Source organism: Phascolarctos cinereus, unplaced genomic scaffold (assembly GCF_003287225.1).
Source record: "Phascolarctos cinereus isolate Bilbo 61053 unplaced genomic scaffold, phaCin_HiC Scaffold_4;HRSCAF=312, whole genome shotgun sequence".
Taxonomy (NCBI): Eukaryota; Metazoa; Chordata; class Mammalia; order Diprotodontia; family Phascolarctidae; genus Phascolarctos; species Phascolarctos cinereus.
In genome coordinates, this window is record NW_027555847.1 from 87,885,548 (window position 1) to 87,912,906 (window position 27,359).

At 44.5% G+C, this 27,359-nt stretch overlaps 2 protein-coding genes across 3 annotated transcripts; both read left to right on the forward strand.

The window, feature by feature from the left end:
- Nucleotides 1–1,980: 1,980 nt before the first annotated feature.
- Nucleotides 1,981–8,906, forward strand: NICN1 (nicolin 1, tubulin polyglutamylase complex subunit). Of its 2 annotated transcripts, none has more exons than XM_020998954.2 (6): nucleotides 1,981–2,224; nucleotides 4,164–4,337; nucleotides 6,043–6,156; nucleotides 7,720–7,791; nucleotides 8,366–8,473; nucleotides 8,554–8,906. In XM_020998954.2, the coding sequence occupies exons 1-6, from the start codon at nucleotides 2,093–2,095 to the stop codon at nucleotides 8,593–8,595; spliced, it is 642 nt and encodes a 213-aa protein (XP_020854613.1). In that variant the 5' UTR covers nucleotides 1,981–2,092; the 3' UTR covers nucleotides 8,596–8,906. The 2 variants fall into 2 exon arrangements, with proteins under 2 accessions (XP_020854613.1, XP_020854612.1); XM_020998953.2 differs by having other exon boundaries at nucleotides 1,985–2,224; nucleotides 4,158–4,337.
- A 242-nt stretch (nucleotides 8,907–9,148) lies between these two features.
- On the forward strand, nucleotides 9,149–26,179 carry AMT (aminomethyltransferase). Its single transcript, XM_020998950.2, has 10 exons — nucleotides 9,149–9,232; nucleotides 10,950–11,320; nucleotides 13,031–13,198; nucleotides 14,696–14,776; nucleotides 16,195–16,326; nucleotides 16,527–16,605; nucleotides 16,825–16,970; nucleotides 17,320–17,500; nucleotides 22,664–22,819; nucleotides 24,997–26,179. Exons 2-10 carry the CDS (start codon nucleotides 11,207–11,209, stop codon nucleotides 25,173–25,175), a joined length of 1,236 nt encoding a protein of 411 aa, XP_020854609.1. The 5' UTR covers nucleotides 9,149–9,232; nucleotides 10,950–11,206; the 3' UTR covers nucleotides 25,176–26,179.
- Nucleotides 26,180–27,359: the final 1,180 nt, after the last annotated feature.

Sequence of the window (27,359 nt, forward strand, 5' to 3'; positions counted from 1 at the left end):
GAGAACTTGGGAAAGAGAGAATGGTTAGGAAGCTATTGTAATCATCCAGATATGTTGATGAGGAAAAAATATATGAAAAAGCAAAAAGGAAAATATAAAAGTGCAAGATGTTATCATTATCAAAAATGACAGTAAACCTACATAAAAATCTAATATTTAGATTCCTTATTGAACTGAGAGAAACTTATATATTTATGATTTATAATATAAATATATACATATACAAATATAATACAAAAGTGATTTTCATTCTATGAAGCAGAAGTGGTCAAAGGACATGAACTTTTTGGAGGGGGATATACAAATCTGATCACTTAAAAAATTGTTCAAACTCTTCAATAATAAAGAAATGCAAATCAAAGCAACCTTTGAGATTATATCTCAAATCTACCAAACTGGCAAAAAATAACTTAAAAAAACCATAATTCATTGTTGACATTGCTATGGAGAAACAGGCACTCTCCCACTTTTTAACTATTAGGCTGTTTCAAACCTTTTCAAAAGGAATTTGATAATGTCAAATTGGCCTAGGAAAACAAACCTTTGACTCCACTAATCTCATTGTAGGCAAGGCTCTTAATAAAGGCGAGGCAAGCAAAGCTAAGGAGGCAAAGAAGAATAAATAAAATATTCAGTACTATCCTAAGAATGCCATACCATTAGGTTAGAAGGGCACAGTGTCATAATCTTGGCTCAGGAGCTATTGGGATTTTGTCCTAAGGATAAACTTTATCTTTTATTAAAATATGATGACTTTTTTTATTAAAAGAAAAAAAAAGATTGATGTGTCAAAATATTAAAAGGTTTTAACTGTACTAGTGGTAAACAGGAAACAATCTGTATGTCCAAAGATTTGGGAATGGCCAAAAAAACTGTGGTCTATCCATGGAATGGGCTATTACTGTGTCATGAACAGGACAAACATGAAGAAATTCAGGGTTTTTTTTGAAGAAAGAATGGTTCCTTGAGACAATGGAGAGTGGGGCAGGGGACAGTACCGTATTTGTATTCAGAGGGCTAGCTCTTGTCTTCACATCTCAGTGCTGTCATCTGCTATATAAATAATTTGCCATCGGTTTTCTCATATATAAAATGAGGATGACTTCTAAAAGGTCTCTCCTATCTTAAAATTGTGAGCTCCTTGAGGACAGGGACCATCTTTTGCCTCTCTTTTTATCCCTAGCACTTAGCACGTAGTAGGCACTTGTCAAATGTTTGATTGATTGAAATAAATGATCCTGTGATACAAAGTGAGGTCAGCGGAAAAAGAACCCCAGAACAAAATTGACGTGGATTAAGAGTATGTTAATAGGGGAAGGGGGAAAAAAAGAATCCTTGCAACAAAACAACTCCCCTTTGTGCCCAGAATGCTTTATTTTCCTTCTTTCCAACGATAGTAGCTAGAATTTATATTAACACTTTTAAGGTTTGCAAAGCTCTTTTATACGTGCAATCTCATTTAATCCACACAATGAACCTGAGAACTATATGCTGTTATTATTATTATTATCCCCACTTTAACATGAAAATTGAGGCACAGTAGGTAGGGTTAAGTGATTCGTCCTGGGGAAGTGTCTGGTGAAGTATTTGAACTCGGGTACTTTGTGAGAGGAGGTCGCTCACTACGCCACCTAGCGGCAGTACCTAGGTGCGTATCGCTGTTTTTGGTGTACAGGGACCCTGTCTCAACAGCACCCCCAGTTCCATTTACTGAAAAGGTTTTAGAAACCAAGACCTCCTGCTTCCATCAGGATCAGGGCTCTGCGAGGAGAGGGGGGAGAGGGGACACGAAGGGGCGGCCGAAAAAGGACCGTTGGTAGTCTTAGACAGTTGGCCGGGGGCCGTTGAGAATCTCCGCCAGCTCTGCCCCGCCCGACTCCGAGATTTAGCTAGGGGCGGGGCTACGAGGTTGGAGAGGGCCGGTGATTGGTTGAAAGGAGAGCTTCCGGAGGCCCTTCCGGTCTGGGCTCGCAAGTTACTGAATGCTGATAGGACAGCTTGCTGTGAGGCTGCAGGGTCTGCTGGGAGGTGTAGTTTTCCCGGCCTGGGATTCTCGGACCACAGAAGACTTCTATGCGCGGCCACCGGCGCCATGTCCCGGGTGCCGGTGCCCTGTCACATCAAGGGGGCTGTGGCGCTGCAGGTGGGCGATGTGCGGACGGTTCAGGGCCGGCCCGGCGTCCTGGTCATCGACGTCACCTTCCCCACTGCCGGGCCCTTTGAGGTGAGCGCCGGCCCCAGAGGCTGGGCTGGGCCTGGGCCGGGCTGGGGCGGGGCTGAGGAGGAAGGCCGGCGCTTCGGGCTGACCCTCACCCTGTTCCTGAGCGGCCTGTACTGTGCAAAGGGTGGGGACGGAAGCCCGGTACCCTCCCACCTGTGGGCCTCAGTTTCCCTCTCTGTAGAATGAAAGTCGGACCGCATGACCTCCGAGGTCGCTGCCCAGCAGAGTGCATGATGAAGATGATGATAACGATAATTTCTCTTTGTTCGAGGGCTTTGTTCACCAGATGATACAATACCTACATCCCCCAATAAGTTGGGGGGATCTGTGATCTCATGGGCTACGTGGGTATTTTGACCCCTCCTGTTCTACTCTTATCCGATGTCCTTTTTAAATTCCCCAGAAGGGAGTCCACCAAAAGCTTTTCCTTTAATTCTCTTGACATTTGTGTTGGTTAATATCAATAGAGCCAATAAAAATAACAAGAATAAATGCCATTTATATAGTGCTTTAAAGTTTGCAAGATGCATAGGGCATCTCATTTGAGCCTTACCCCTTACCTGTAAGGTAGATACTATAAGATTATTATTCTCATTTTGCAGTAGAAGAAATTAAGGCTTGGAAAGATTGGGTGAATTGTCCAGAGCTGCATAGCTAATGAGTGTCAGAAGTAGAATTTGAATCCACATCTTCCAACCTCTCTCCAGCCTTGCTGCCTTGGAACTCAAGGCTTTCCATTGGTTAATTCTTACATGACCAGCCTACCTCTTTTTTTCTGGTTATACCTCTGATAAGGAATGCTACTCTTCCTGCACATTTCTTTGGTAATTTGTTGAAGCCTGTTTATACCCACTTTGTGTATTTCTTGATAGTCCGGGGCTATGATATTTTAGAACTCAGATCCTTTAAGTCTTCCCTCCAACAACTACTACACACATGTCAAAGTGACAGAAGATTGCTTGAAAGATGGCTCAGTTGAAGTGACTTTGCTTGACAGACGTCTGATTGCTAATATTAAAAGAGGCTTTAAACAGAGAGATGTTTGCCACTTTATGCAGGCTCCGCAAAGCAGGGTCCAAATGGAAGAGGGATTGATCAGGTTATGATAGGCAGTTGGATAGAAAATGTGTAGAATTGAGCTAGTAGTATTTATAACTTGGACAAACACTGTGCCTGGGTAATGGACTGGGGCCCAGAATTGAAGAGGAGGAAGAGAATGGACTGGATTGTTTTTGAAAAATTATGAAGTTCTTTTAATGACCCAAGCTTTTCCCCTGAAACAAAGGCCCATCTTTTTAACATCAATATCCTTCTAGTGATGCTGCGTGGCTCTGAGTCATAGTACACCATGGTTTGGGAAGAATTCAAGAATGATGGAGAGGCACATAATGCCACATAGTGTAGGTTATAACACATTGCCAATGAAGAATTCATAGAAGTTGCAAATAGGATATTGGAGATGTATGATGGGAAAAGGATGTGAGCAAGTCATGTAATTGGATCAAGTGGTGACTAATGAAATCTGTACTTCATTGTTATCATGTAACAATAAGAAATCTAGAGGAAGACCCCTATCATATTAAGTGGAATTTATAGGAGGACACGGATAAGAGTTACACAGGATGAGAAGACCTGGCTGGGTTGAGATGTATATCATTGGAAAGAGTACTCACATGGATGGGATCTCAGATCCATTGAAGTATCCAAGAAGTCAAGTTGCATGTTATTGTGAAAGCTTAAAATTTTCCTTGAAAACTCAGATTTACCTGTGAATATAAGGACTTTTAAAGCTTACCTGGATACATAAAGCCCTGTCCTGATTCTGTCCTCTGTATTTGTCATTGGAGCATAGAGTAAAAAATTTTGTCGATCTGGCCTGATTTTGTTTCCTCCAAAATAGTGCCAGCCCTAGCAGGGGCCCTTATGTGTGTTTCAGTTACAGGAGATCACCTTTAAGAATTATTACACAGCCTTCTTGAGTATTCGAGTGCGCCAGGTTGGTTCCCCAAACCAGTCATCCACCAAATGGATTACCTGTTTACGAGACTACTGTTTAATGCCCAATCCACACAATGAGGAAGGGGCCCAGGACTATGTGTCCCTATACAAGCATCAGGTTAGTGAGAACTGTCTCTCCAATGGAGTTAAGGTGAAGATTGGGCTCTGGGGAGAAGAGACTTGACTTCTTGCTCTGTGAAGCTCACTTTTAACAAAGTTAAATACTTTACTAAGGGAGTGTGAAGGTCTAAGAAAACCCAGAGGCTGGATTTCTTTTTTTTTTTTTAAAGGGGTAGGGGGTATACCATTATTTGGTTATTTTATACTTGATAAACACCCCCAAATATGAGCATTTCCACATACAAAGAACAGAAAAAGAAGATTGTACATGGAAGTGAAAATTTCCATTATATAAAGCTTGTTTCTTTATACATATATAATTTATTCAGGATTTTAGTTCCAATATTGTCCCACTTGTCTGTGTTTCCTCTGAACTTCCTTCTGTTCTGCTCTGAGAATTTGTTTTCTGCTTCATTGATACTTTTATCATTCTTTTATTGTATGACTATCTTGTCACCCTTCCCCAATTCTCCACTCTCCAGAACAAAAATATAAACCTCACTTGTGACCAATAAGCATAGTCAAACAAAACAAATCTACATATTGGCTGTCTCCAAAAATGTTTATCTCATTCATCATCTCTATTCCATCACCCCTCTGTCAAGAGGTGGGAAGCATGTATATCATTGGTCCTCTGGAATCATTTTTTGTACATGTAGGTCCTTTTTTTCTTTTAACTCCTTGGTATATAAACTAGTAGTACTATCACTGGTTCTAAGGATGTGCACAGTTTAGTGGGGGGTTTTTAAAAATATAGTTCTAAATTGCTTTCCAGAAAGGCTGGACCAGTCCACAGCCTTGAGTTAGATTTCTGTAGTGCCTAATCACTTTCTAGATGCTTTCTGGACTAGGGAAATAGATACTGAAGTAGAAAATATTTGGCCCAAGGGATTATGATAGTTCATATTTTATGTAGGCAGCTCTCTGAAGAATTTTGGAATTGATTGTGTGACATGGGAGATGCTAACAAAGGACTGCCCAGCATGGTGTACCTGCATCAGTGTGCAGATTTGGACATCTCTACTCCAAATGTTCATATGGACTATTTGTGCCTGACTTGTGGTAGAGCATTCCAGGCTTGTATTGGTCTGATCAGCTGCTGTCAGACATACTGTAACTTAACTCCAACATAGTGATGTCATTTTGCTCCTCTTTGAGAAAGGACAGCAACCAACTAGCCAGCTAGGGGGTACAGTGGATAACTAGTAGTAATTAATAGTGGAGTGCTGAGCCTGGTCTCAAAAAGACCTGAGTTCAAATCCAGCCTCAGATGCATACCAGTTTCGTGCCCTGGGCAAGTCACTTAACTTCTGTCAGTTTTCTCAACTATCAAATGGGAAAATTATACCATCTGCCTCTCAGGGTTGCTGTGAGGATCAAATGGATGATAATTGTAAAGTGCTTAGTACAGTGCCTGGGACATAGTAGGTGCTATATTTGTTAGCTATTATATGGTACTTTGAGCCTAGGAAAGTCTTGGACCTTTTAGACAGGACGAGTGGCAGGGCGTTGGAATGAGGTTGGCTCCGGGTCCTCAGGATCTCTACTGCTAGGTAGGAGGGAGTTCTATCACACCTCAAAGGGTGGGCTCGGGGCGGGGTGGTAGTTCCTCTGCTTATCCCCTGTCGCCTGAGGGCCCTGTAGCTGGGAAGGGGCCCCATGGGAGGCGTGCTGGTGATGGAGGTAGGTCTGCCTTTGTGTAGATGCTGTGTGACATGGACAAGGTATTGGAGCTGCGCCTGATTCTGCGGCAGCCATCCCCACTATGGCTCAACTTCACGTTGGAGGAATTGCAGTTTTTTCAGCATGGACCACAGGTGAGAGACTTTTTCCTGATTGAGGAGGAAGACTGTCAGATAAGATGGATAATATTTGTTCTGAGGCTTGTGCTAGACTGTACACATTAAACTCATCAAAGGCACAATAAACATTAAAAAACCAAAAAGGCAGAGGGGTGAGGTATACTGAAAGGATCAGTTCTTGAAAACCAGTCTCCTTTGTGTGTGCTTATAGCTGTGACCATACACTTTTACTTTGGGTCAAGGCCTGGATGGAGTCATTCAACAAATTTTTATTAAATGTCTACTACTGTGTTCAGATCCCTTTGATAGGTACTAGGTAAGATACTGCATTTATATATGATAAGGTCTAAACACACAATCTAACAGAGAGTGAAAACGAGCAGCATGAAAAGTCAAAGCCAGAAAAGCATGGGTGTATGAAAGGAATGTGAGGGTACAGCAGCCAAGTAAGACTGGGAATTGTGAGGACAGGGCCAGTGAGTGTTCCATAGCTGTGACTGGGGCTGCAAATTGTATACCAGATATGCTGGGAATACTCTGACAACCCTCAGAGAAGCAGGATATTTGGCGTGTGGAACTGTATCCCAAAATCAGTTTGATTGATAGGTACATGTGCGTCTTCTGGTGTGCAGTCAGGACTGCAGAACCCTATCCTGTCCCTTCTAAGTCCTTAAAGGGATTGTATGATGATAAAGCTGAATTAGAGAGAGGGAAGGTTGGAGTCTTGGAGTTAGGCCTCTCCATGCCAGGCACTGACACAAATACAAGCACAAATACAAAGACACAAATGAAACAATTCCTGTCCTCTGGGAGCTTGTCTTCTACTCGGGGAGGCAACAGGTAAACATCTTAAGTATTTACAAAAGATAAGGCGATTGTTGCAACAGAGGACATCTGTGAGAAGGCAGCATTGGAGCTAAACTTTGAGGGAAGCTAGCCATTTTAAGAGGCAGAGGTGAGGCCCAGCTGGACTGCCTTTTGTGAGTAATAGCAGGAGGGCCAGTTTAGCTAAAATAAGGAGTGCCTAAAAGGGAATACTGGATGTAATAAGCCTGGAAGGGTAGGTTGGTGTCAGGCTGTAAAGAGCTACAAGTGCCCAACAGACAGATCCTAAAAGTAACAGGGAGCCATTGGAGTTTATGGAGGGGAGGGCCATCAGATCTGCACATTAAAAGGAAAATCACTTTGGCAACTTTATGGAGGGTAGATTAGAGAAGGGAAAGAGTTGAGGCAGGCAGACCAGTTAGGAAGCTATTGCTGTGGTCCAGGCCAGAAGTGTGAGGCCTGAACTGGGCTTGGCCGTGTGAGTGGAGGAAAGGGGATGGATTTGAGAGATGTGAAGGTAGAAGTGACAATGTTTGGCAATTGATTGGATGGATATGTGGAGTGAGTGAGAGAGAAAGAGAAGGTGAGGATGACTGAGCTTGTGAACTTGGGTAACTAGATGAATAATGGTACCTTCTATAGAAAGAGGAAACTTTAGAAAGAACATGGGAGTGAAATAGAACAAGTTCTGTTCTAAATATGTTGCATTTCTTCCCCCAACCCCATCTCCTTTGGTGGTGGTTCATCTAATAGAGTTCTTCATCAGCCTTTACCAAGTGGCTCTCCCACCCAGCACCCTATGAGCAGCCAGCGCTCCTGCTTCAAGTAAGTTTGTCTTTTGTTTATATTTCTGGTTCCTCCCTGTCCCCATAGTACCTAGCTCAAAGCTTTTTATTTCCAGATTATCAGTGCAAGTTTGTCAGATTGAGTTGGCCTGGTGCTGGGCCTCTCTCTGCAAGAACCCGGCTGGGGTGGATATGCCATCAGAACTGGACTGGGGACACTATGTCCACTTTTTCCTGAAGCCTCTGTGTCCCCGTTCCCAGTTTCTGCAAACCTTTACTCCTTCATGGGCCTAAGAAACACAGTGAAAGGAAAGGCACTGCCAAAAGGGTGGTGACAGTAGGGAGTGGCTGTGGCTGTCCTGGTGTTGGGATGGCAATGATCTGTATACATCTATGTTGGGCACATTGGAATCACTCACTGCCCCAGCCCACCTGTTGCCTTCTGTTAGACTGCCTGCCGGCCAGTGCTTCTAGACCTGTTTAAAAGCTGTGATTATTACTCATGGCTGTGGAAGCCCCAGGAGCCAAGAGCAGAAGCTCTGCAGAGCTAGAAGGGGTTTAATTCTAGCTGCCTCCTCCTTTCTTCTCGTAAATCGTTGCTGTGTTTCTTTTAGCAAGCCCTCCCTGACCCAGATAAGGTCTCTTCAGAGGTACAGCAGATGTGGATGCTGACCGAGATGATCCGAGCCAGCCGCACGACAGCCCGTATTGGCCGCTTTGATGTGAGTTGGCCAGCTGCCTCTGCTTTGAGCGCGCTAGCTCTTGTGTGGGCCAGGATTGACTAGCTCTGTTTGTGTTACAGGTGGATGGCTGTTATGACTTGAACCTGCTCTCCTACACATGAACCTTCGAGGTTGTTTGGCCTCCAGACTTTGTTCATGACTGAGATGATTACTTTTTATTCGTGCTGAGGAGCAAGGCCATCCTCAAACAAAAGAGGCCCAGTGTCCCTTGTCTGCTCCCAGAGTATCATTATCCCCTTTGCTTCTAGTTGAGGCTGCCAAGGCTTCTTGGTGTTGATAAACAGCTTGAGTGCAAGCTCTGGGTGGAAACTCTCCCATCTCTTGGCTTCAGCCTGAACTCTGAGATGCCAGCTTTCCCTCCTTCCCTGCCTCAGCTTCATCATAAAAACTCACCAATGTTGTTTCTTTAGAACCAATGTGTGCATAGTATTGACATGGTGTATTCCTTCTAGCTCCTTTCACACTCTTGGATACTTACAGTCTTGCCTGTGTATTGCCTTGATGGTAACTGGTGGCTCGTTTCTGATCCTGAGCTCATTTGGGCTTGGGAAACTCCATCCTTTGGTATAACTGTTGTCCACGTACCTATCAGCAGTACGAGGTCTTTCAATCAAGCAAGTCTTTTAAGAGCCTATGTACTGCACACTGTGTGAGGTGCAGAGGGATACAAAGACAAAAGACAAAGACCCTGCCCCTGAAGAGCTTACATTCTAATGGAGAAGATAATAACGTACATATGTAGGTACATAAAAAAGACATAATTTGAGCTGGTTCTCTACCTCTTACCTGGCTCTAGCCTAAGTCTAAATCTAAACTAAATGTCTTGGTCTTTGGAAGTTTCAGGGTTTTTCTTAGTCATGGGAAGCTGGAGCCAGTAGTCATTATCTAAGTTATAGTCCAGAGTAGACACAGGGCCCAAAGGTACTTGGGAGAGGAACCCCCATTTCATCCTCTTGAACTGACTAGAATCCTTCTGCAGCACCCTGAGGTCCTGCAAGTTGTCACTTACAAAGCAGCATTTCTTTTCCTAGTCAGAATGTGCAAACCACAGATTGGAGGAAGGAGAGAGGGGAATTAAGACAGAGAGCTTGAGCTGGATGGATTGGGAATCGTTTTAGGAGTAGATTACTCCTCTCTCTGTCTCTTCCTTCTCTGTCTCTGTCTCTTCTCCTTCCCCCTCCCCAGTCTGACTTAGCCCAGCTGATGCAGAGCTTAGGCTGAGCCAAGCAGACACTGTACCTGGTTTCTAATCCTGAAAGTTCTATGCCATGCCATCTTGGTACTTGCTTCAAAAGGGACCATTTTTGAGTATACTGATTCCAATAGGTAGCCAACTTTCCTACTGTGATTAAAAAATATGATAAGGTATTATCCCATTTGTTCTAGCACCCAGTAAAGTTTATTACTAATAATACTGCAGTACTTGGCCAGACATGAATTAGTCTGTCGAGCTCAGGGACTAAGTCCAGAACAGGTGCTAACAGCAGAAAAGCATCCCTACAAAGAGAACCTGGACCACTGTGTCCAGGTGGACAGCAGAAACCTGCCAGGTTTGGTTCTCTTTCTACTGCGTCATTTTGGTTGTGCAGCTCTTGCTTGGGTAGTGGGGTGCGGACTAGATTGGTAGTTAGGCACAAGTGGATTTTTTTAAAAATTGGGAGTTTCTGATGGCTTAGCAGCTAAAGGGTTAATTGCTTGGGCTGTCACTCCCCTTTTGAATTAAAGTTTAACTATTTTCCCCCTGATGTCCTCTCCTGACCACAATCAAAAGTACAGCTTGATCTCTTCAAAAAGCTGAGTTCCTTTACATTCCGAACAGACTTGTTTGCTTAACTGTGACCACAGTGCAGTGACCCAAGCATTCCCCTGTAAGTCAGCGACCAGTTTAGTTTCAGATATAGAAGCCAAAGAGATGATAGAAATGCAGTTGGGGTGAGCAGACCATTCCTACTATGTATGCTTGGATGAGTTGACAAATTGCTTAATAAAACAGACAACTATTATATCTTAAGCTTACAAGGATAAGCAAAGCCACTGCTTCCATAGGGAAAAGGGGGAGGGGGGAAGGATTTCAAACTGTTGCTGGGATACCCCATTCTGGCCCTTATCTCCAAGCAATCTGGGTGATGTTATAAATGAGAAAACAGTTTCAGAGAAGTTAAGCGATTTGCTGACAGTCACACAGTAAGAAGTAGATAAGGTTTTCCAACTCGGGTCTTTTGATTCCAAATATATTGCTTTTCCCACAATACTGGCCATACTGTACTGTCTTCCTGTTTCTCAGGTGGTCCAAGTGGCTGGTTCTTCTTTTTCTGATTCTCTTATAAGAATTTTTTTAATTTCTTTAGGAAAATGTGCTTCAAAGGTGGGTATCTAAATTATCATTTTATCTCCAGTAATGAAACATGTTTCCCAACCCATACTAATACAATGATGGTGGATGAATTTACCTAAGGTGTGGAAGCCTTGCTTCAGAGGCAGCACCCAAATCTGGTTCCAGCAAGCAGCGATTGATACCATTGTTTAGTAAGAAGAAAACCTTGGAGTTTGCCAGATCACTGGACTGAAACTCAAAGACCCCCCTCAGGGCAAAGGGAAGGGGAAACGGAACTACATCTCCCACCGTCCTCTGCTGCTCAGCTGGCCAGCACCTGCGCGGTCAGAGAGCAGAGCCCCAGGCGAGGGGTCCAGTCCTAGCTATTCGGCTTGAAGATGCAGCGCTTTAGGAGCTCGGCTTGGCGACTCTTTGACCCGCTTTGCAGCGGTGCGGCGGGGATGCGAAGTGGCCACCCCACAGCAGCTCGACGGCCTCTCAGTTCGGGGCAGGTGGGATGGGGTTCGGCCGGAGCAGCGGCCTAGGGGAGGAGACAAAGTGGAAGGGCTGGAGCCCTGGGGGGCGGGGTGCTTCTGGGGAGAAAGGAGGCTCCTAAGAGTAGGCTGCAAACCCAGAGAAGGGAGTGGTGGTGCTGAAACCTTGAGGAAGAGCTGAGTAGTTGGGATCTTGGGGGGAGAGAGGCGGGAACCTTGGAGAGGGGTTTCCGGAAGGGTGGGTGAAGGAAGAAGGGAGTTGGCCCTGGGGAGGGTCTACAGGCAGGGAAGTGCAAGCAGAAGCTGGTATCCCAAGAGGGTTCAGGAAAGGGGAAGAGTGAAAGGGCGACCTGGGAAAGGTCTACAGGCAGGGGAGGGGAGAGGGGAGATTGGGGCGGGACGCGTGGGGGTTCTAGGGAAGGTCTTTAGGCAGGAAAGGGGGAGAGAGGAACTGAAGCCCCTGGGAGCGGTCTCACAGAAGGAAGAGGCCCTGAGGAGAGACAAGTAGGGGAGAGTCTACAGGCAGGAAAGGGAAGAGAGGGCACAGGTTCGGGGGTTTGGGAAAAGGGAGCTTGGCCTGGGGAAGAAGTCTATATGGTCAGGGAAAGGGAGAGGAACCGATTTGGGGAGGGACAAGTCGGGGTCTTGGGGAGGAGATGTAGCTTTAGGGAGAGGGCATCAGCCGACCTGGAGACAAGTCTTCAGACAGGGAAGAGGAGGGAGATGTAGGTTTTGGGAATGAAAGAGGGAAATGGGGCTTAAAAGTCAGTAAACGTTAAGCACTTATTGTGTGCCAGCCACAGTGCCTAAACTGGGGTTATAGAAAGAGGCAAGAAACAGCCCCTGCCCTCAAGGAGCTCACAGTCTAATTGGGGAGACAACAAATAAATACAAACAAGTTATATACAAGATAAGAAAGATGAAATGAGGGGGCCTAGGCCCTGGAACCCCCCCCCCAACTTTCTTGAACTTTTCCATGTGGCTGAGTCTCTGGCGCTTGCCTGAGGCATCATCCCAGTTATCCTCTCAACTGGCCTTAACTTTGTGGCGACTTACTATCTCCCAATTCTATTACCTCTGACCCAGGCCAGCCTTCTTTGTCTTGTTACCTCCTGATTGCCCCTGGCCCCTTTCCACCCTTGATTCTATCTCCCTTGGCCACATGGTCCAGATCCCTGGTGTTTTCTGTTATCTCAGAGTCACCCCAGCCTACTGACCACTCCTAGATTCCTCCCACAGTCTTTCTGTATGTAAGATCCCTGTTGGCCTCCATTAAGGGGCTCAGATGCAATCTGGACCACTTGATTAGTGATACAGATACTTAGATTCCTTAAGAGTCTGGCCAATATGGTGGATTTTTAGAATCACGCACACCTTGATAGGTGTTCTAATAAACCTTGCCTTTGGCTGAAAGAAGGCTTGGGTCAAATTCATTCGAGGCAGGACTGCTTGTCACTATTTCAGGGTCTCAGCACCCCTAAACCTCAACAGAAATAAATAAGAAAGGGAAGGCACTAAGAATTAGGAGGGCTTGGAAAAGGCTTCCTGAGGAAGATGGTCCCAGAGAAGATGGGGTCCTGGCAGAAGTAAAGAAGACCCCAGGAGAAAGTGAGAGTGTATGAAAAGGACCCTGAGCAGAGTCAAGCCTTGTTTCCATCCTACCTACTCAGTATGGAACTAGGTGTGGAGAGGCCAGCTTCTCAGACCAATGATTTTATTCCCTGGCAGGAGCCCTTGAAGAAAACACCCCTGTTTGATTTCCATCAGAGCCATGGTGGGAAGATGGTGTCCTTTGCTGGTTGGAGCCTACCTGTGCAGTACCAGGACAGCCACATTGAGTCCCACCTGCACACCCGAAGACATTGCTCCCTATTTGATGTATCCCACATGTTGCAGGTGAATGGCCTGTTCCTAAGTTCAGGATGAAAGGAGGGAGGTGGGCCAGTTCTGACTGTTTCAGTACTATGGCCCCTTGTTTTCCCTAGGCTCTTGGATATGCCAGTCAGGCACTGTATACACAAGAGACCTTAAAGATTATCTACTACAATGGCCCTCCCTTGGTTCCCCTCCTCCCAAGCTAAAGGAATGTTAGGGTTAATTAGTGGGAGGACTTTAGAGAAGTGATTTTATTTTTTATCAGGATTTTGAAATCCGAGAAGGACAAAGCTAAGCAGTAGACCTGTGGGTAGGTGAGGATATATTGTAGGCACATGGTTTAGTATTTACTCCGAAATCCTGAATTTGGTCTCAGGCTGGGCTTTGGGGTGGGTTACCATGCATGGGCCCCCAGTTTGTGAGTTCAGAAACTAATTTTCACCTGGGTAATCAAGGTCCAGCAAAGGACTGAGAGCTAATACATGGAAATATTTGTACCTAAAAAAAAATCAGGCTCCAGGCAACTGAATCAATAATGGAATAAATGAGGTTGCTGGAGTCAGAGGACAGACCTCAGTTTGAATTCTGGCTCTACATGTACAAGTAAATCCTATTCCATTTATCTTCTCCAGCATATTGTCTCCTCTGTCATCTCTACTCTCTCACTAATTTTCAGTCTCTTCTTTTCTCCTGTCTGCCTCCTTGCTGCTTACAAACATGCCCATGTCTCCTATCCTCAGAAAAAAAAACAAACCCTCAAACAAATAAAACCTTCACTTCAGAAGGCAGTCTGCTTTTTGCTCCCTTAACTCACTGTGCTGTGGCTTCCGATCTCATATTCAACTGAAATTGCTCCCTACAAAACTGCCAAGAATTTCTTAATTGTGAAATCTAATGACTTTTTTTTTAACTCCTCATTCTTTTTGAACTTTCTGCAACTCTTTCAACACAGTCGAACATCCTTTTCTCTCTAGGTTTTTAATGACATTACTTTCTTCTACCTCTTTTTCTACCACTCTTACTACTCCCCACTGTCTTTTGTTGGATCTTCTTCTGGGTCATGCCCGCCAATTTAGGGTGTCTCCTAAGGCTCTGCCTGGGCCTTCTTCCCTTCTCACTTTGTTAATACTATATCTTAAGTGCCTGTCAGTTAAATTATCATTTCTGTGTAGATGAGTCTCAAATCTAACTTCTCTCTCAACCTCCCATCTCGAATCTCCAACTGCTCATTGATATCAAACTGGGTGTTGTGTAGACATCTTAAATTCAACATGTCCAAAAACTGAGCTTATTATCTTTCCCTGCAAAGTCCTTCCCTCTTCTTGACATTGCTATTACTGTCCAGGACACTGCCATTTTCCCAGTCATACAGGTTCTCAACCCAGGCTGAGTCTGTCAACTAAGTCCCTTTCCTTAACTCCTCACTCTTACCTCCATATCCAGTCAGTTGCCAAGACCTGTTGATTCTGCCTTCATAATATCTCTGCTGCTAAAACTATCTTTCAATCTTTTTTCAAGACCAAGATATTTGGTCAGGATCGAGTGAAGTTGATGGAGAGCTTGTTGGTTGGTGACATTGCTGAACTAAAGCCAAACCAGGTGAGGGCCTCCCCTGTCAACTCCCAGCTGTTTCTCCCTCACTCCTTCTTCCCCATTACATAAATGCCTACTGGCTTAGTTTACCAGTGTTCTTACTGCCACTAGAGGGACTGCTACTTGGAGCTTAGCCCCAGGTAAGTTTGTACTACCAGTGAGCCCAACCAGGGCTTTATCTTAGGGCTGCAGCTGAACATAGGCCGTTAGGATAGGCCCATTGACAGATTTCATTTTCAACAGCAGATGTACTAACACCACATTAACTGCTGTGTATGTGTGGTGATCCCCTCACTAAAGTCCAATTCTGATGCCTCATTGTAATGTGTTTAGGCTTCCTGGTTCTCATAGACTTTGCCAGTGGAGTTCAACCTATGGCAGGTCTTAGCGGGCTTTGTTTATGGGCATGGTGCCAGACTGAGTCTATGGTTCCATGACAAACCTGCTTGAGTTGGAGGGCCTCATCACAAGGTTGGCTGCAAGTTAACATCAAGCCAGGGCAACTCTCAAAGACCATCTTCTAAATTATGAAAGGATTTCAGTCTGTGTTGGTGGAGTGGGGAGTATCCAGACCAACCCAATGAAGTGTTCTTGAAGTACTCATGGAAGAAAGGAGCAGGAAGAATACCATGTCGTGTAGGCCATCTTAATGGTGTAGTGATGCTGTACTTCTGAGTAAGGCTTATTTGTAATGGGGGAAAAGCATGATCAAGGCCATTAGCAAAACTCAACTGAAGGGAATTTAACCACCACATGCAGGGATTGGTGTTAGGAAGTATATATACCCCCCCGATCCTGACACATCTTTTCTTCTGGAAACACAGCTTAGCACCAGCGTCCTGTGAGCCTGAGTAAGATGTCTGTCTACAGAGGAGACCCTTGTTAGCCATTAGAGATAAGCATGGTCCTGCTGCTTAGTGCACTGTGCAGGAGAACAGTTTATGCTTTATACTAGAACGTTAATATTGTTAAAAAAAAAAAAACAGCTCTGAAAGACTTAAGAACACTGATCAATGCAATGACCAGCATTGATTCTAGAGGACTGATGAGGAAGAATGCTACCCCTGTCGTGACACAGAGCTGATGGACTAATATGCAGAATGAAGAACAGGTTTTTGGATATGGCCAATGTATATTGCTTGACAATGCTTATTTTCTAGAAGGGTTTTGTATTCTTTTTTTCCCATGGGGGCATGATAGGGAGAGGTCAATATAGGTAGAAAGGGTAAAAACTAATTTGTTAATAGAGAAAAAAATTTTTTTAAAAAAGATGAGCTTGCCCCAGTCATTGGGGTGTTCTCATACATCATGGTTTCTGCTCTGTAGTATTGGGGGGGGTATACTTTGTAGCCTTGGATCCTTTGGTCCAGGCTTCAAGGCCAGGGCTGATGACCAGAGGGTGATGTACTTGGTCTTGGTGATAGGGGACACTGACTCTTTTCACCAATGAAGAAGGCGGTATCATAGATGACCTGATTGTGACAAACACATCTAACGAGTATCTGTATGTGGTGTCCAATGCTGGGTGTCGAGAGAAGGACATGGCCCTCATGCAGGTAGGGGATGTTATTCAATGGCTGGTAAGCCCCTGAGAATGACCTGTTTCCTAGGGGGTAGCGGTGGGGGAACAGCTATCCCTGGAGGTGGGCCCTGGCAGGCATTGGAAATTGGGATTGAGAACTATGTGGGTATGGGGCCAAACATGGGCCCATGTTCACAAGGGCCCTATAGCCAAAGCCTTTGTCTCTACTTTCAGAACAAGGTATCAGAACTGAGAAGTGCTAGCTGTGATGTGAATCTGGAGGTGATTGATAATGCCTTGTTAGCCCTTCAAGGTGAGTGCCTTTCAGGGCAATGCAAAGGATAGATTATTCCTTTCAAGCATTGCCACAGAAACCTGGGACTTAAAGCAGTGAGAGGAAGGGAGGAAATATGTCTCTCTTTTAAATCTCTTTTCTTCCCCCCATACGTCCACAAAACCGCAGAACAACAGCTGGCATGGTTCCCAAACAGTGTGCTAGGCAGAGCTCTGACCCCTTTGCTCCTCATGTCAGGTCCCTCAGCGGTCCAGGTGCTGCAGGCTGGGGTGTCAGATGACCTTTGGAAGCTGACCTTCATGACCAGTGCCGTGATGGATGTGTTTGGAATACCTGGCTGCCGTGTGACACGCTGCGGTTATACCGGGGAGGATGGTGTGGAGGTACATAAGGGCACAGTGGAAAGAGCATTTTGTTTCAAGTCAGAGGACGTGGGTTCAGATCTCAGCACAGATGTTTATGAGCTATGGAAATTTGGGCAAGTTCCTTCCTCTCCTAGGCCTCAGTTTCCTCCCTTGAAAATGATGATGAACTAAATGGTCTTCAAGGTCCCTTCTGGCTCTAAAACCTGAGGTACTACCATGCACACCTTCTACCTTTCCCCAAGTTCACAACAGGGCTAGTATGACGTCAGCCTGCTTTAGAATAGCTGTGCCCTGGGGTCCATGGGCATTCTCTTGGGAAGCAGCTAGCTTCTTTCCTACAACCCTATATTACCTGTATTCCACACAGATCTCGGTGCCAGCAGAGAAGGCCATCCACCTGGCAGAGGCACTGCTGGAGAATAAGGAGGTCAAGCTGGCAGGGCTGGCAGCCAGGGACAGCCTGCGGCTGGAGGCAGGTCTGTGCCTGTATGGGAACGACATAGATGAACGTACCACCCCTGTGGAAGGAAGCCTAGGCTGGACCCTGGGTGAGTCAGGGCAGGGGTAACCATGGCAGCTTCCCCTGCTGGGTCCACCCATATCAAGAGGTGGGGGCTGGGGCCAGATATGGGGTAAATTTTGAAGTGTCATTTGTGCATTCATTCAAACATTTAGTAAGCACTTCCTGCATTCAGAGCCCTATATTTAGGAACGGGGAAAGTACAGAGTTTTGCTATGACATAATCCCTGTCTTCATGGAGCTCACAGTGCAACACAGCAACATGAAACAGACTTATTTTTATACTTTAGCAAATCATAGATCTACTTAGAAGATCCTCAAAAGGCCTCTAATCTAACCCCCTCACTTTACAGATGAGAAAATGAAGGCCTCAGGAGGCAAATTGACTTGTCCTGGGTCACATAGACAGTGTCAGAGGTGGGACTCTTACCCACGTTGCCTCATTCTCCAGAGAGGCCTTTTTCTATATATTTTCATATATTAAGGTTACCAGTACATCACTTAGGCTGGGGATCTGTTGTCCTTCATTCTCACTATGTGACCCAGCCCATTTCCTGAATGGCTATTATATGTGAAAAGTACATTAGGGAGGTGAAAAATGCTACTTGAGGAAGTGTGATCTAGTGGAAAGAACACTAAATTAGAATAAAGAAGTTTTTTTAAATTAAATTTTTTTCAATCAGCAAAAATCCATCTTTTCTACCTCCCAACCCCACCCTCCCAAATGAGAAAGAAAGAAAAAGAAAACTGATATTACAAGCATGTATAGTCAAAGAAAACAAATTTATGCATCTGCAAAAGGAAAATATGCCTCATTCTGTACTCTGCTACTTTCACCTCTGTATCAGGAGATTGGGACTGTGTTTCATCATTGGTCCTCTGGAATCATGGTTAGTCATTCTGCTAATTAGAGTTCTTAACTCTTTCAAAGTTGTTTATCTTTATAGTATTGTTGTCATTGTAGAAATTGTTCTCATTGTGCTGCCTGCTTCACTCGGTATCAGTTCATACAAGTCTTCCCAGGTTTCTCTGAAACCATCCCCTTTATTATTTCTTACAGCACAATAGTATTCAATTACATTTATATACCATAATTTATTCAGCCATTCTTCATTTGATGAGCAGTCCCTCAGTTTCCCATTCTTTGCCACCTCAAAAAAAGCTATAAATATTTTTGTACGTTATTTTAGAATTTGTTTTCCTTTTAGGGCTAATCTCTGCCTTAATCTGCCCTCCTTTTAATTCTCCCTTGTCCCCTTCCACCTGTTTCCCTGTTGAGTGAAATGTATTTTTGTAGCCAACTGTCTATGTGTGGCTACTCCCTCCTTTGACCAGTTCAGAAGAGAGTGAAGTTCAAATGTCAGCCATTCCTCTACCCTTTCTTCCTTGTTTGTATAGACTTCTGATTGCATGCTGCCATTGTGTGAGATAATTTCCCCCATTCTTCCTTCCTCTGTCTCCTCCCCAATGTATTCCTCTTCCCTTCCCTTTTCCATTCTTTTAAGGTCATCAAGAGATACACACACACACACATACATACATACATACATACATACATACATACATACATACACATACACACATACATACATACACACCCACTTCCAGGTCTTCTATCTAATTAGACTCCCTCTGTGAACTCTGATGATGATAGGGTTCAGAGAGGACATATGTATCATCTGCCCATATTAGAATATAAGAAGTTTATCCTTATGTAGTTACTTTATCATTATTTGTTCATGTTTACCTTTTTGTTTCTCTTAAGTTCTGTGTTTGCACTTCAAAGTTTCTATACAGCTCTGGACTTTTCATCAGGAATATTTGGAAGTCCTGTATTTCATTAAAGATCCATTTTTTTTCCGCGTAAGATTAAACTCAGTTTTGCTGGGTATGTTATTCTTGGTTGACAGCTATATCCTTTGCCTGCTGTAATATATTCCAAGCTCTCTGCTTCTTTAGAGTGGTGGCTGCTAAATCATGTATAATCCTGATCATAGCTCTCAGTACTTGAATTCTTTCTTTCTGGCTGTTTTCAGTAATTTTTTTTTCTTTGATCTGGAAACTCTGGATTTTGTCTTCAGTGTTCCTGGGAGTTTTCATTTTGGAGTTTCTTTCAGGAGGTAACCAATAGATTCCTTCTATTTTTTACTATTTCCACATCTAATAATAGATCAACGCAGTTTTCTTTTGTGCCCTCTTGAAATATTATGTCTAGCCCTTTTTTTTGTTTTGGTCATGGCTTTTTTTTTCCCCAGCCAAAAACAAGGTTTATTAGAACATCGTCATATTGGGCAGACTCTTAAGGAGTCTGAACAGTGGCTAGATTATAAGAATCTAAACATCTTAATGGAGACAAGATGGACCTTATATACAGAAAGCCTGTGGGAGGGATCTAGGAGTGGCCATGTAGTCTATGAGGTAATGGAGGCCAAGACAATGGAGGGGAGATTGGGTGTAGCCACAATGAAAGGTTAGTTGATGGGGTCATAGCCTCAGGCTAAAGCCAGAGATTTGGCCATGTGGGAAAGTTCAGGGTTTTTCCTTTCTGGGGCCCAGATCCCAACCCCATCATTCTCCCCTCAAACAAATGGGACCCCAAATTCTTTTGGAGTAAGGGATGAAGGTCTCGCCTTCTGAAACTGCTTCCTGCTGGCAAGGGGTGTAGAACTGTCCCTGTCTTGAGGGGGTCCCAAAGAGGAGGTTGACTGGAACAGGCTGCATCCAGAAAGCCATGTGGGGATATTGGCTGGTACTTGCTGTTTGGTACCAATTGTAGGTGAATGGCCCATAGTCTGGAAGACACAAATCTGACAGAAAAAACTGCAGGGCCCAAATATAAAGCAGGGACTAGATTTAGGGCCCAACTTTGAGAGGATAAAACATCCTTAGCTCTGTTTGGATTCAGATAATTCAGTTTTCCAACAATGTAGTATCAAATCCACCTCATATCCAGACTCAGGAATAGCCAGGAGGGTAACATTCCCCAAGTTCAGAGGGCAGCTTCTTTACCTTGAGCAGGATGTGCTGAACCTGGGTGATGCTTCCAGGCAAAGGTTGCCTTAGGGTCCAAGCCCATTGCCAGTGGGGCCCACACTGTAGCTGCCCCATGCCCCTCTTTCCTTCAAGTCTTGGCTGGAGAAAAAGTTGGGGTTAGGTAGTTTCCCCGTATGGGCCACCAAAATGATGTGGTTTAGGGGTGCTGGGACCCCAAAATCACAACACACAGGTACTGCCTGAAAGAATTTGACCCTAGCCTTCTTTCAGCCAAAGACAGGTTTATTAGAACATCCGTCATATTGGGCAGACTCTTAAGGAGTCTGAACAGTGTCTAGATTATAAGAATCTAAGTCTGGTCATGGCTTTCAGGTAGTATAATGATTCTTAAATTTTCTCTCCTCAATCCCAGGTCACTTGTTTTTTGTTATGACGTACCTTACATTTTCTTCTGGCTTTTTAGTCTTTTGACTTTGTTTTAGTATTTCTTGTTGTCTCATGTAATCATTAACTTCTATTTGGTCCATTGTAATTTTCAGGGATTTTGTTGCTTGGGCCAGGTTTTGTACCTCCTGTGCCACACTGTTAATTATTTTTCTAATTTCTTATTCCATAGCTCTTACTTCTCTTCCAATTTTTTTCTCTAGTGAGTCATTTCTTTTATAATAACCTTTTTGCTCTTTTTTTTAAACTCTTGTTTCATCTTTTCCAGGAATTTTTAATTGAATTTATGCCCAAACTGGGTTTTACTTGTAGATATTTTGAAGTTATTCTTTTCTTCTGGGTTTGTATCTTGAGTGTCGCTGTAACCATAATAGATTTTTATGGTGGGGATTTTTTTCCATTTGTTCATTCTTCCAGCTTACTTCCTGAGTTTGGACTTTATTAGGGCCATGCTTTGTGTAACTTTGGTGGGAATACCTGGGCTGATCCTACTGCTGCTTTCTTGGGGAATGGAGGACTGTGTTATTTCAGGTTCCTAGGGACAGCTCAGGCTGGAGACCTGCAAGCTTTCAGTGCTCCCAAAGTGATCTTGATCCTGGGCAAAATCTGATAATGATCAGATAATGCCTCCTCTGGTGTGAACTCTGCAACTCCAGCTTTGGTCTGAGCAATGAACCTAGAGGGGGTCCTTTTTGGAGTTTCACCAGACCACTGTTGGACTCAGCCACTATTAGCTAGTTAGAAGGCTCTGCTGGTTCTGAATGACAGAATTATAGTTTTTCTTTTGTCCTGGGATTCTTGCCCTGGTTATTTTTTTTTTTTTGCAGGCTTCAGACTAGGATAAAACCTGGAGCTGAGACCCCAATCTGCTCCTGGGGTCTCAGCCTACATCTGCTGCCTGCTTTTGAATTTGCTTCTTCTTGTTAGTATACAACCTAGGGCTCCTAATCACCTGTTTCCTTGGAACATTACTCCTAGGCACAGATCCCTTCCCCAGTGTACCTTGGATCTATACACAAGTTTAGGCATGTTTGTACTGGATATGAGACCTTTTCTTACACTGGTTCATGCCCTCTCTTTGAACTGGAATGCTCCCCGAAGTAGGCTGTTGGCCAGACCCTGTCTCCAGTGTCCACAAACCTCTCTGTCTCCTTATGCTAAGTAGGGCTGGAAAAATGACTCAGTGATTTTTTTCCTTGACTTTCATGATCAAGATTAAATCTGTTGTGTTTTCTAGATCTTTTTTTTTTGCTAGAGTTTTGAGATAGGGACAGTAACATGGTTAGAGTTGCATTTTAGGAAGATCCTTTGGCAGCTGATGGAGGATGGATGGGAATGAGGAATCGAGATGTACTCCACTATAAATGAGAATAATACTTTACTGTCTGCCTCACAGAGTTCTTGTATGGAGTGTTTTGTAAAGATGAAGGTGATGGTGTTTTGTAAACCCTAAATCATTACAGAAAGGAGAGCTCTTGTTTTTTAAGTTGTAACAGTCTGTAATTCTTGATGGGGCAAGCCATTACTGTTGGGGCAGGATTCAAAGAAAGTTTTCAAGAGGGCACCTGTGAAGGGTACATGGGTATGATTTAGATAGGAAGACTTTAATTCATTCATGACTCTAAATCACTTATTCAGTAAATATTCATTAAGTACTGACTGGCAGTGGACTGAAGCCTGGAGGTAAAGGAGAAAGTGATGAATTCCCCCAGGAGAATGCTAAACATCCCTGTCTGGTGGGGGCTGTTTACAGGAAAACGACGCAGGGCTGCCATGGACTTCCCTGGTGCTGCCATCGTGGTCCCCCAGATAAAAGGGAAAGTGGCCCGTAAGCGTGTGGGGCTGACGTCTACAGGAGCACCTATTCGCCAGCACAGCCTCATCATGAACACAGAGGGAGCTGTCATTGGTAGGTTGAAGCAGGGGAAAGCTGGGGGCAAGGCAGACGTAAATGCCACCCTCTCCAATGTGCCCCCAAGTGAGGAGAGGGTTGTGATAGAAAGAACACAAGATCTGTACTCAGAAGACCCAAGTTCAAATCCCAGCTCTGCTCTTTATTGTCTGGATGACCTTGGGCAAGGGCCTTCATCTCTCCGCCTGAATTTCCTCCTTCGGACCAGGCAATCTAGGAGGTCCCTTCTCGCTCAGAATCCTGTGATCCTCAGTTGTTTGTTATTCAGCCCTGCCTGATTCTTTGTGTCCCCATTTGGGGTCTTCTTGGCAAAGACACTGGAATAGTTTGCCATTTCCTTTTCACCTCATTTTACAGATGAAGAACTGAAGCAAACAGGGTTAACTGCCTTGTCCAGGGTCACAGAACTCGCAGGTGTCTGAGGCTGGATTTGAACTCAGGAAGATAAGTCTTCCCAATTCCAAGCCCAATGCTCTATCCACTGTGCCACCTAGCTGCCCCATGATCCTAAATATCCCTTCCCCAAAGACTGGGCTTGGCTTTGAACTGTGATCATGAGTTATCAGCTGGGCATGGAATCAGGAGGACTCATCTTCTTGAGTTCAAATCTGGCCTCAGATGCTTACTAGCTATGTGATCCTGAGCAAGTCACTTAACCTCTTTCTGAACTCAAGATTCCTCACCTCTAAGATGGGGATAATAAGAGCACCTACCTCACAGGGTTATTGTGAGGATAAAGATGAGATAATCCTTGTAAAGTGCTCTGCAAACCTTAAAACTCCATCCAAATGCTAATTATTTTGAACTGTGTAGGCAGAAGCTGTTAGCAGGTTTGTCCCTCGCCTTTTGGGGTTGGGGTGGTTTTGTTCGGGGAGGGCACCTACATCTGGACCCTGCCCCCAAGGGAAAGATTGAGGAGAAGGAAAGGAATAGGATTTGGAACTAAAAGAGAACCTAGAAATCACCTAGGCCAGACCCATCATTTTACAGGGAAAGGACAGGACTTGTCCATAGAACCACAGAAGAAGCAGAGCTGGGGTTTGAACCGAAGGGTTATTTTTTTTTTTTAGTCCTCTGACTCCACATCTAGTGTTTTGGTTTTTTTTAATTTTTTCCTAATTAGTCAACAACTGTTTGGTAAGTATGAGGTGATACCTGTGACTGCTGACTGGCTGCTGAGTGGAGTGGTCTTTGGGCGGGAGATCCAAAAGGTCTCAGGTGGAGTCCTCCAGGTGGCTGCGTGTTCAGGGATACTGCAAGAGGCTACTACTCAGTCTCTGGGTTCATGTCATCCACTGGGCATGGTCTTGAATGTCTGAGGACAAAGGATATCCAGGAGTCAGGTTAGGTGGTGGGAGTAGATCTGTGATGGTAAGGGCTGAGAGCTATGAAGGGATCCTGGGGCCAAGCTTCAGAGAAAGGGAGTTGAGGGCCCCTAATGTGGGCCTCAAGTAGCTGTAGAGCAATCCTGGGGTGTGTATGGGTCCAAAGCGGTGGGAGGGAAGCATTTTAGATGGCTGCAGGAGGTGGGCGGGTAGGGTCCTGTATCCAATTTAGGTTGGTTACTACAGAGTCCCTTTGTCCCTATCAGTAGGTGGGTGGGACTGGTCCATGCTGCTGAAGACCCCAGGTCCCCCTCAGGTGAGAAGACAGGAATGCTTCTGGTTGCTTCATGGTCTCTGGGCCAAAACTGGTAGGCAAAGATCCTAACTGTTGCAGTGCCCAGTCTGCATCAGCAGATGAGGTACCCAAGAAGATATCATCACTTCAACCTACAAATACTCAAAATGTGATGCGGGTGTTGGGCTGGTGCACTGTATACAGGTCGCCAGCTGTGATGTGCAGGTGTGGTAGGTGCTGTTAGATGCTGAGGATAAAAGCCACAAACATGAAGTAGCCTCTGGCACCTAGGAGCTTACATTCCATCAGAAAAGGCACCCTGTATAAGTATTATGTAAAAACACACAAGATAAATAGTATGTTTTTGGTTGGAAAGCACATACAGCTGGGGAGCCAATCAGGAAAGGATTCTTGTAGAAGGTGGTGCTTGAACTAAGCCAGCCTTCCCACTACACTAGTGTGTATGACAGACATGATCCGCTTTGTCTCCTGTATGGGCACAGGCATGTCCTCTGCTCTCTGATTCCATGCCTTGTTTCCTATGCTCTTCCCAGGGGAAATCACCAGTGGCTGCCCCTCTCCGTGCCTGAAGAAGAATGTAGCTATGGGTTATGTGGATGGAAAATACAGTAAAATTGGCACCCAGCTGTTGGTGGAAGTACGGAAGAAGAAGCAGGAGGCAGTAGTTAGCAAGATGCCTTTTGTGCCCACCCGCTACTATACCTTGAAGTGACCTGACCCTTCGAGGTCATCTTCTTCCTGCCTTCCTTTACGGTTGAATGAGACACACAGCACAGCCCTCCCTATGGTTAGTTGGTATTGTCTGGGAGAGGGAGGAAGTCCTAACTATTAAGTGGATAGTGAGCAGTTCTTCCAGGGCCTTCTAGAGAAAGATGGGTATAGAAGTCAGGGGCTGGGGAGGGAAGAAAATTTGAGGCAGCACAATGTTGAAGGAACCGTGTTTGGAGTTGGAGGACCTAGGTTTGAATTCTGGCTCTGCTAATTATTCTTGATATGACCTTGGCCAAATCACTTCTCTTTGAGCCAGTTTCCTCTGTTGTCAAATGAGGGATAATTGTCCTGGTGTCACCTACCTCATGTACCTATTGGGAGGAAAAGTGCTTTGTAAATCTTAGAATGATGCAGAAATGGGATCTATGGTTATGATAAAGGTAGTCCAGTGGTTATGGACCAAAAGATTGAGCACCCAAGGTTGGGGAAGCCACCTTAAGGTGTCCTAGAGGTGGCCAGGAAGGCATGAAGCACCACCCTTCTTTCCACAAGGAATCTTGCTCTGTGAGTGCTGACCAAATGCCAGCTGCCATCTCCCATGTTTTTAAACACTCAACTCAGTTTTCTGGGCTAGAGGATATTCAAAACTTTTAGATAAAGCAAACTGCAGAATCTCAGAGAGAATCTAACCCAAAATGGTACCTGAAGTATGCATCACATCTCTAACATTACCAAACCCTAGGCCTCTGCTTGAAGAGTGGAAGCCCCATTCACTTTTTGATAAGCCTTCTGTGTTGAGAATTTTTTCCTTGTAAGTCAAAATCTGCCTCTACAACTTTACCCTTACCCCATCTTAATTCTGCCCTCTGTGGCCAAGATGAACAAGTCCAATTATAGAATCACAGGGTTTAGTGCCTTGAGCATAACATACTTAATATTTGCTGAATAGACTTTATAGAGACTAGCTAATCCAACCAGTAAATTTCATGAACTGAGGGACAGAGATTAATTCTTGTCTTGTGATTTTCCTTCTCTTCTCAGTTTACCTTCCTAGTTACATGTTATATAACTTATAGTTTGCCTTCTCTGGGCGTACATGTTAACTCATTTATTCATTCCTTCAACCAACATTTATGAAGCCTGTACTGTGAATAGAGACTGCTGTGCTCTGGATGATCCAGTGGTGTGAGATTCCTAGAGAGGGACATGCATTTGCCCCAGAATATCTGACAGAGGCAGTCCCAAAGTATGTTAGGCAGGGAGGAAAGGCCAGGTGTCCAGTATTTGCCACAGATGATGCCATGGTGTGAAAAATCTACACCTGAGCTGATGAGCTGACACTTTTGTGTGAATTTGGCTAAATAGATGATTGCAGATACATGATGAAAGATTTGAGAAGGGGCCCTCCCCTTCTTAGCTTACAGGTTGTCTGGGAGGTTCCAATGCTAAGGCAGCCATCCTTTAAATAAATATGGGACTACTTCACAAATGTATCCCTGCTTCCTTGGCCAGGGAGGGTTGGAGTCTTTTGCATGACTATTCTAAATCCTGGGACATTCCAAGAGCCAGTCCTGTTCCCTGTGATCACCTTCTGTACTGGATGGGGCTTGACCATTTCCTGTTGTTGCCTTATCACTTCCTTGGATAAAGAAATCTACTGATAATTTCCAAGAAAGTCATTAGTCTGTTTATTTAATGTCCAAGTCTTTAGTTCATGCCTTCTTCAGGTGGACACCACTAGACCTAGGGGTGGTTCCACACTCCTTCCCTGTATGAATTTGAGCCACTTGGAAACAGGAAAAGTGATAGCTTGATTTGAAGAGGAGCTCCTGTTTTGGAACCAATCCTAAATCGGTTCCCTTTATAAGGTCCCTGAGATGCACTGGCTGGCTCATTCAGGTCGTAACTAGAAAAGGTAGGCATTTAGGTGGTGGACTGGGGATTGTGGAAAATCCAAGGTCACATGTTGTCTCACACATTGACTCGTTGGGTGACCCTGGACAAATGACTTCTCACTGTGCCCGAGTTTCCTCCTTTGTAAAATAGGGAAGTTGATTGCCCCTGCCTCACAGGACTGTTGTAGAGATCCCATGGAAAGCATTTTGCAAACCTGTAAAGTGCTATGCCATTGCTAGCTATTTGAGATTTGGGGAGTCTTTTGCATGAGTCATTGATAACCTGTGGT

Excerpts from the sequence above, each read along its gene's own strand:
- AMT (XM_020998950.2), top strand. The coding sequence starts at position 11,207 with ATGCAGCGCTTTAGGAGCTCGGCTTGGCGACTCTTTGACCCGCTTTGC. Across the intron at positions 16,327-16,526 it reads AGGACATGGCCCTCATGCAG|AACAAGGTATCAGAACTGAG; the intron begins GTAGGGGATGTT and ends CTCTACTTTCAG. Across the intron at positions 16,971-17,319 it reads CCGGGGAGGATGGTGTGGAG|ATCTCGGTGCCAGCAGAGAA; the intron begins GTACATAAGGGC and ends TATTCCACACAG.
- NICN1 (XM_020998953.2), top strand. The coding sequence starts at position 2,093 with ATGTCCCGGGTGCCGGTGCCCTGTCACATCAAGGGGGCTGTGGCGCTG. Across the intron at positions 2,225-4,157 it reads CCACTGCCGGGCCCTTTGAG|TTACAGGAGATCACCTTTAA; the intron begins GTGAGCGCCGGC and ends TGTGTGTTTCAG. Across the intron at positions 8,474-8,553 it reads CCCGTATTGGCCGCTTTGAT|GTGGATGGCTGTTATGACTT; the intron begins GTGAGTTGGCCA and ends TTTGTGTTACAG.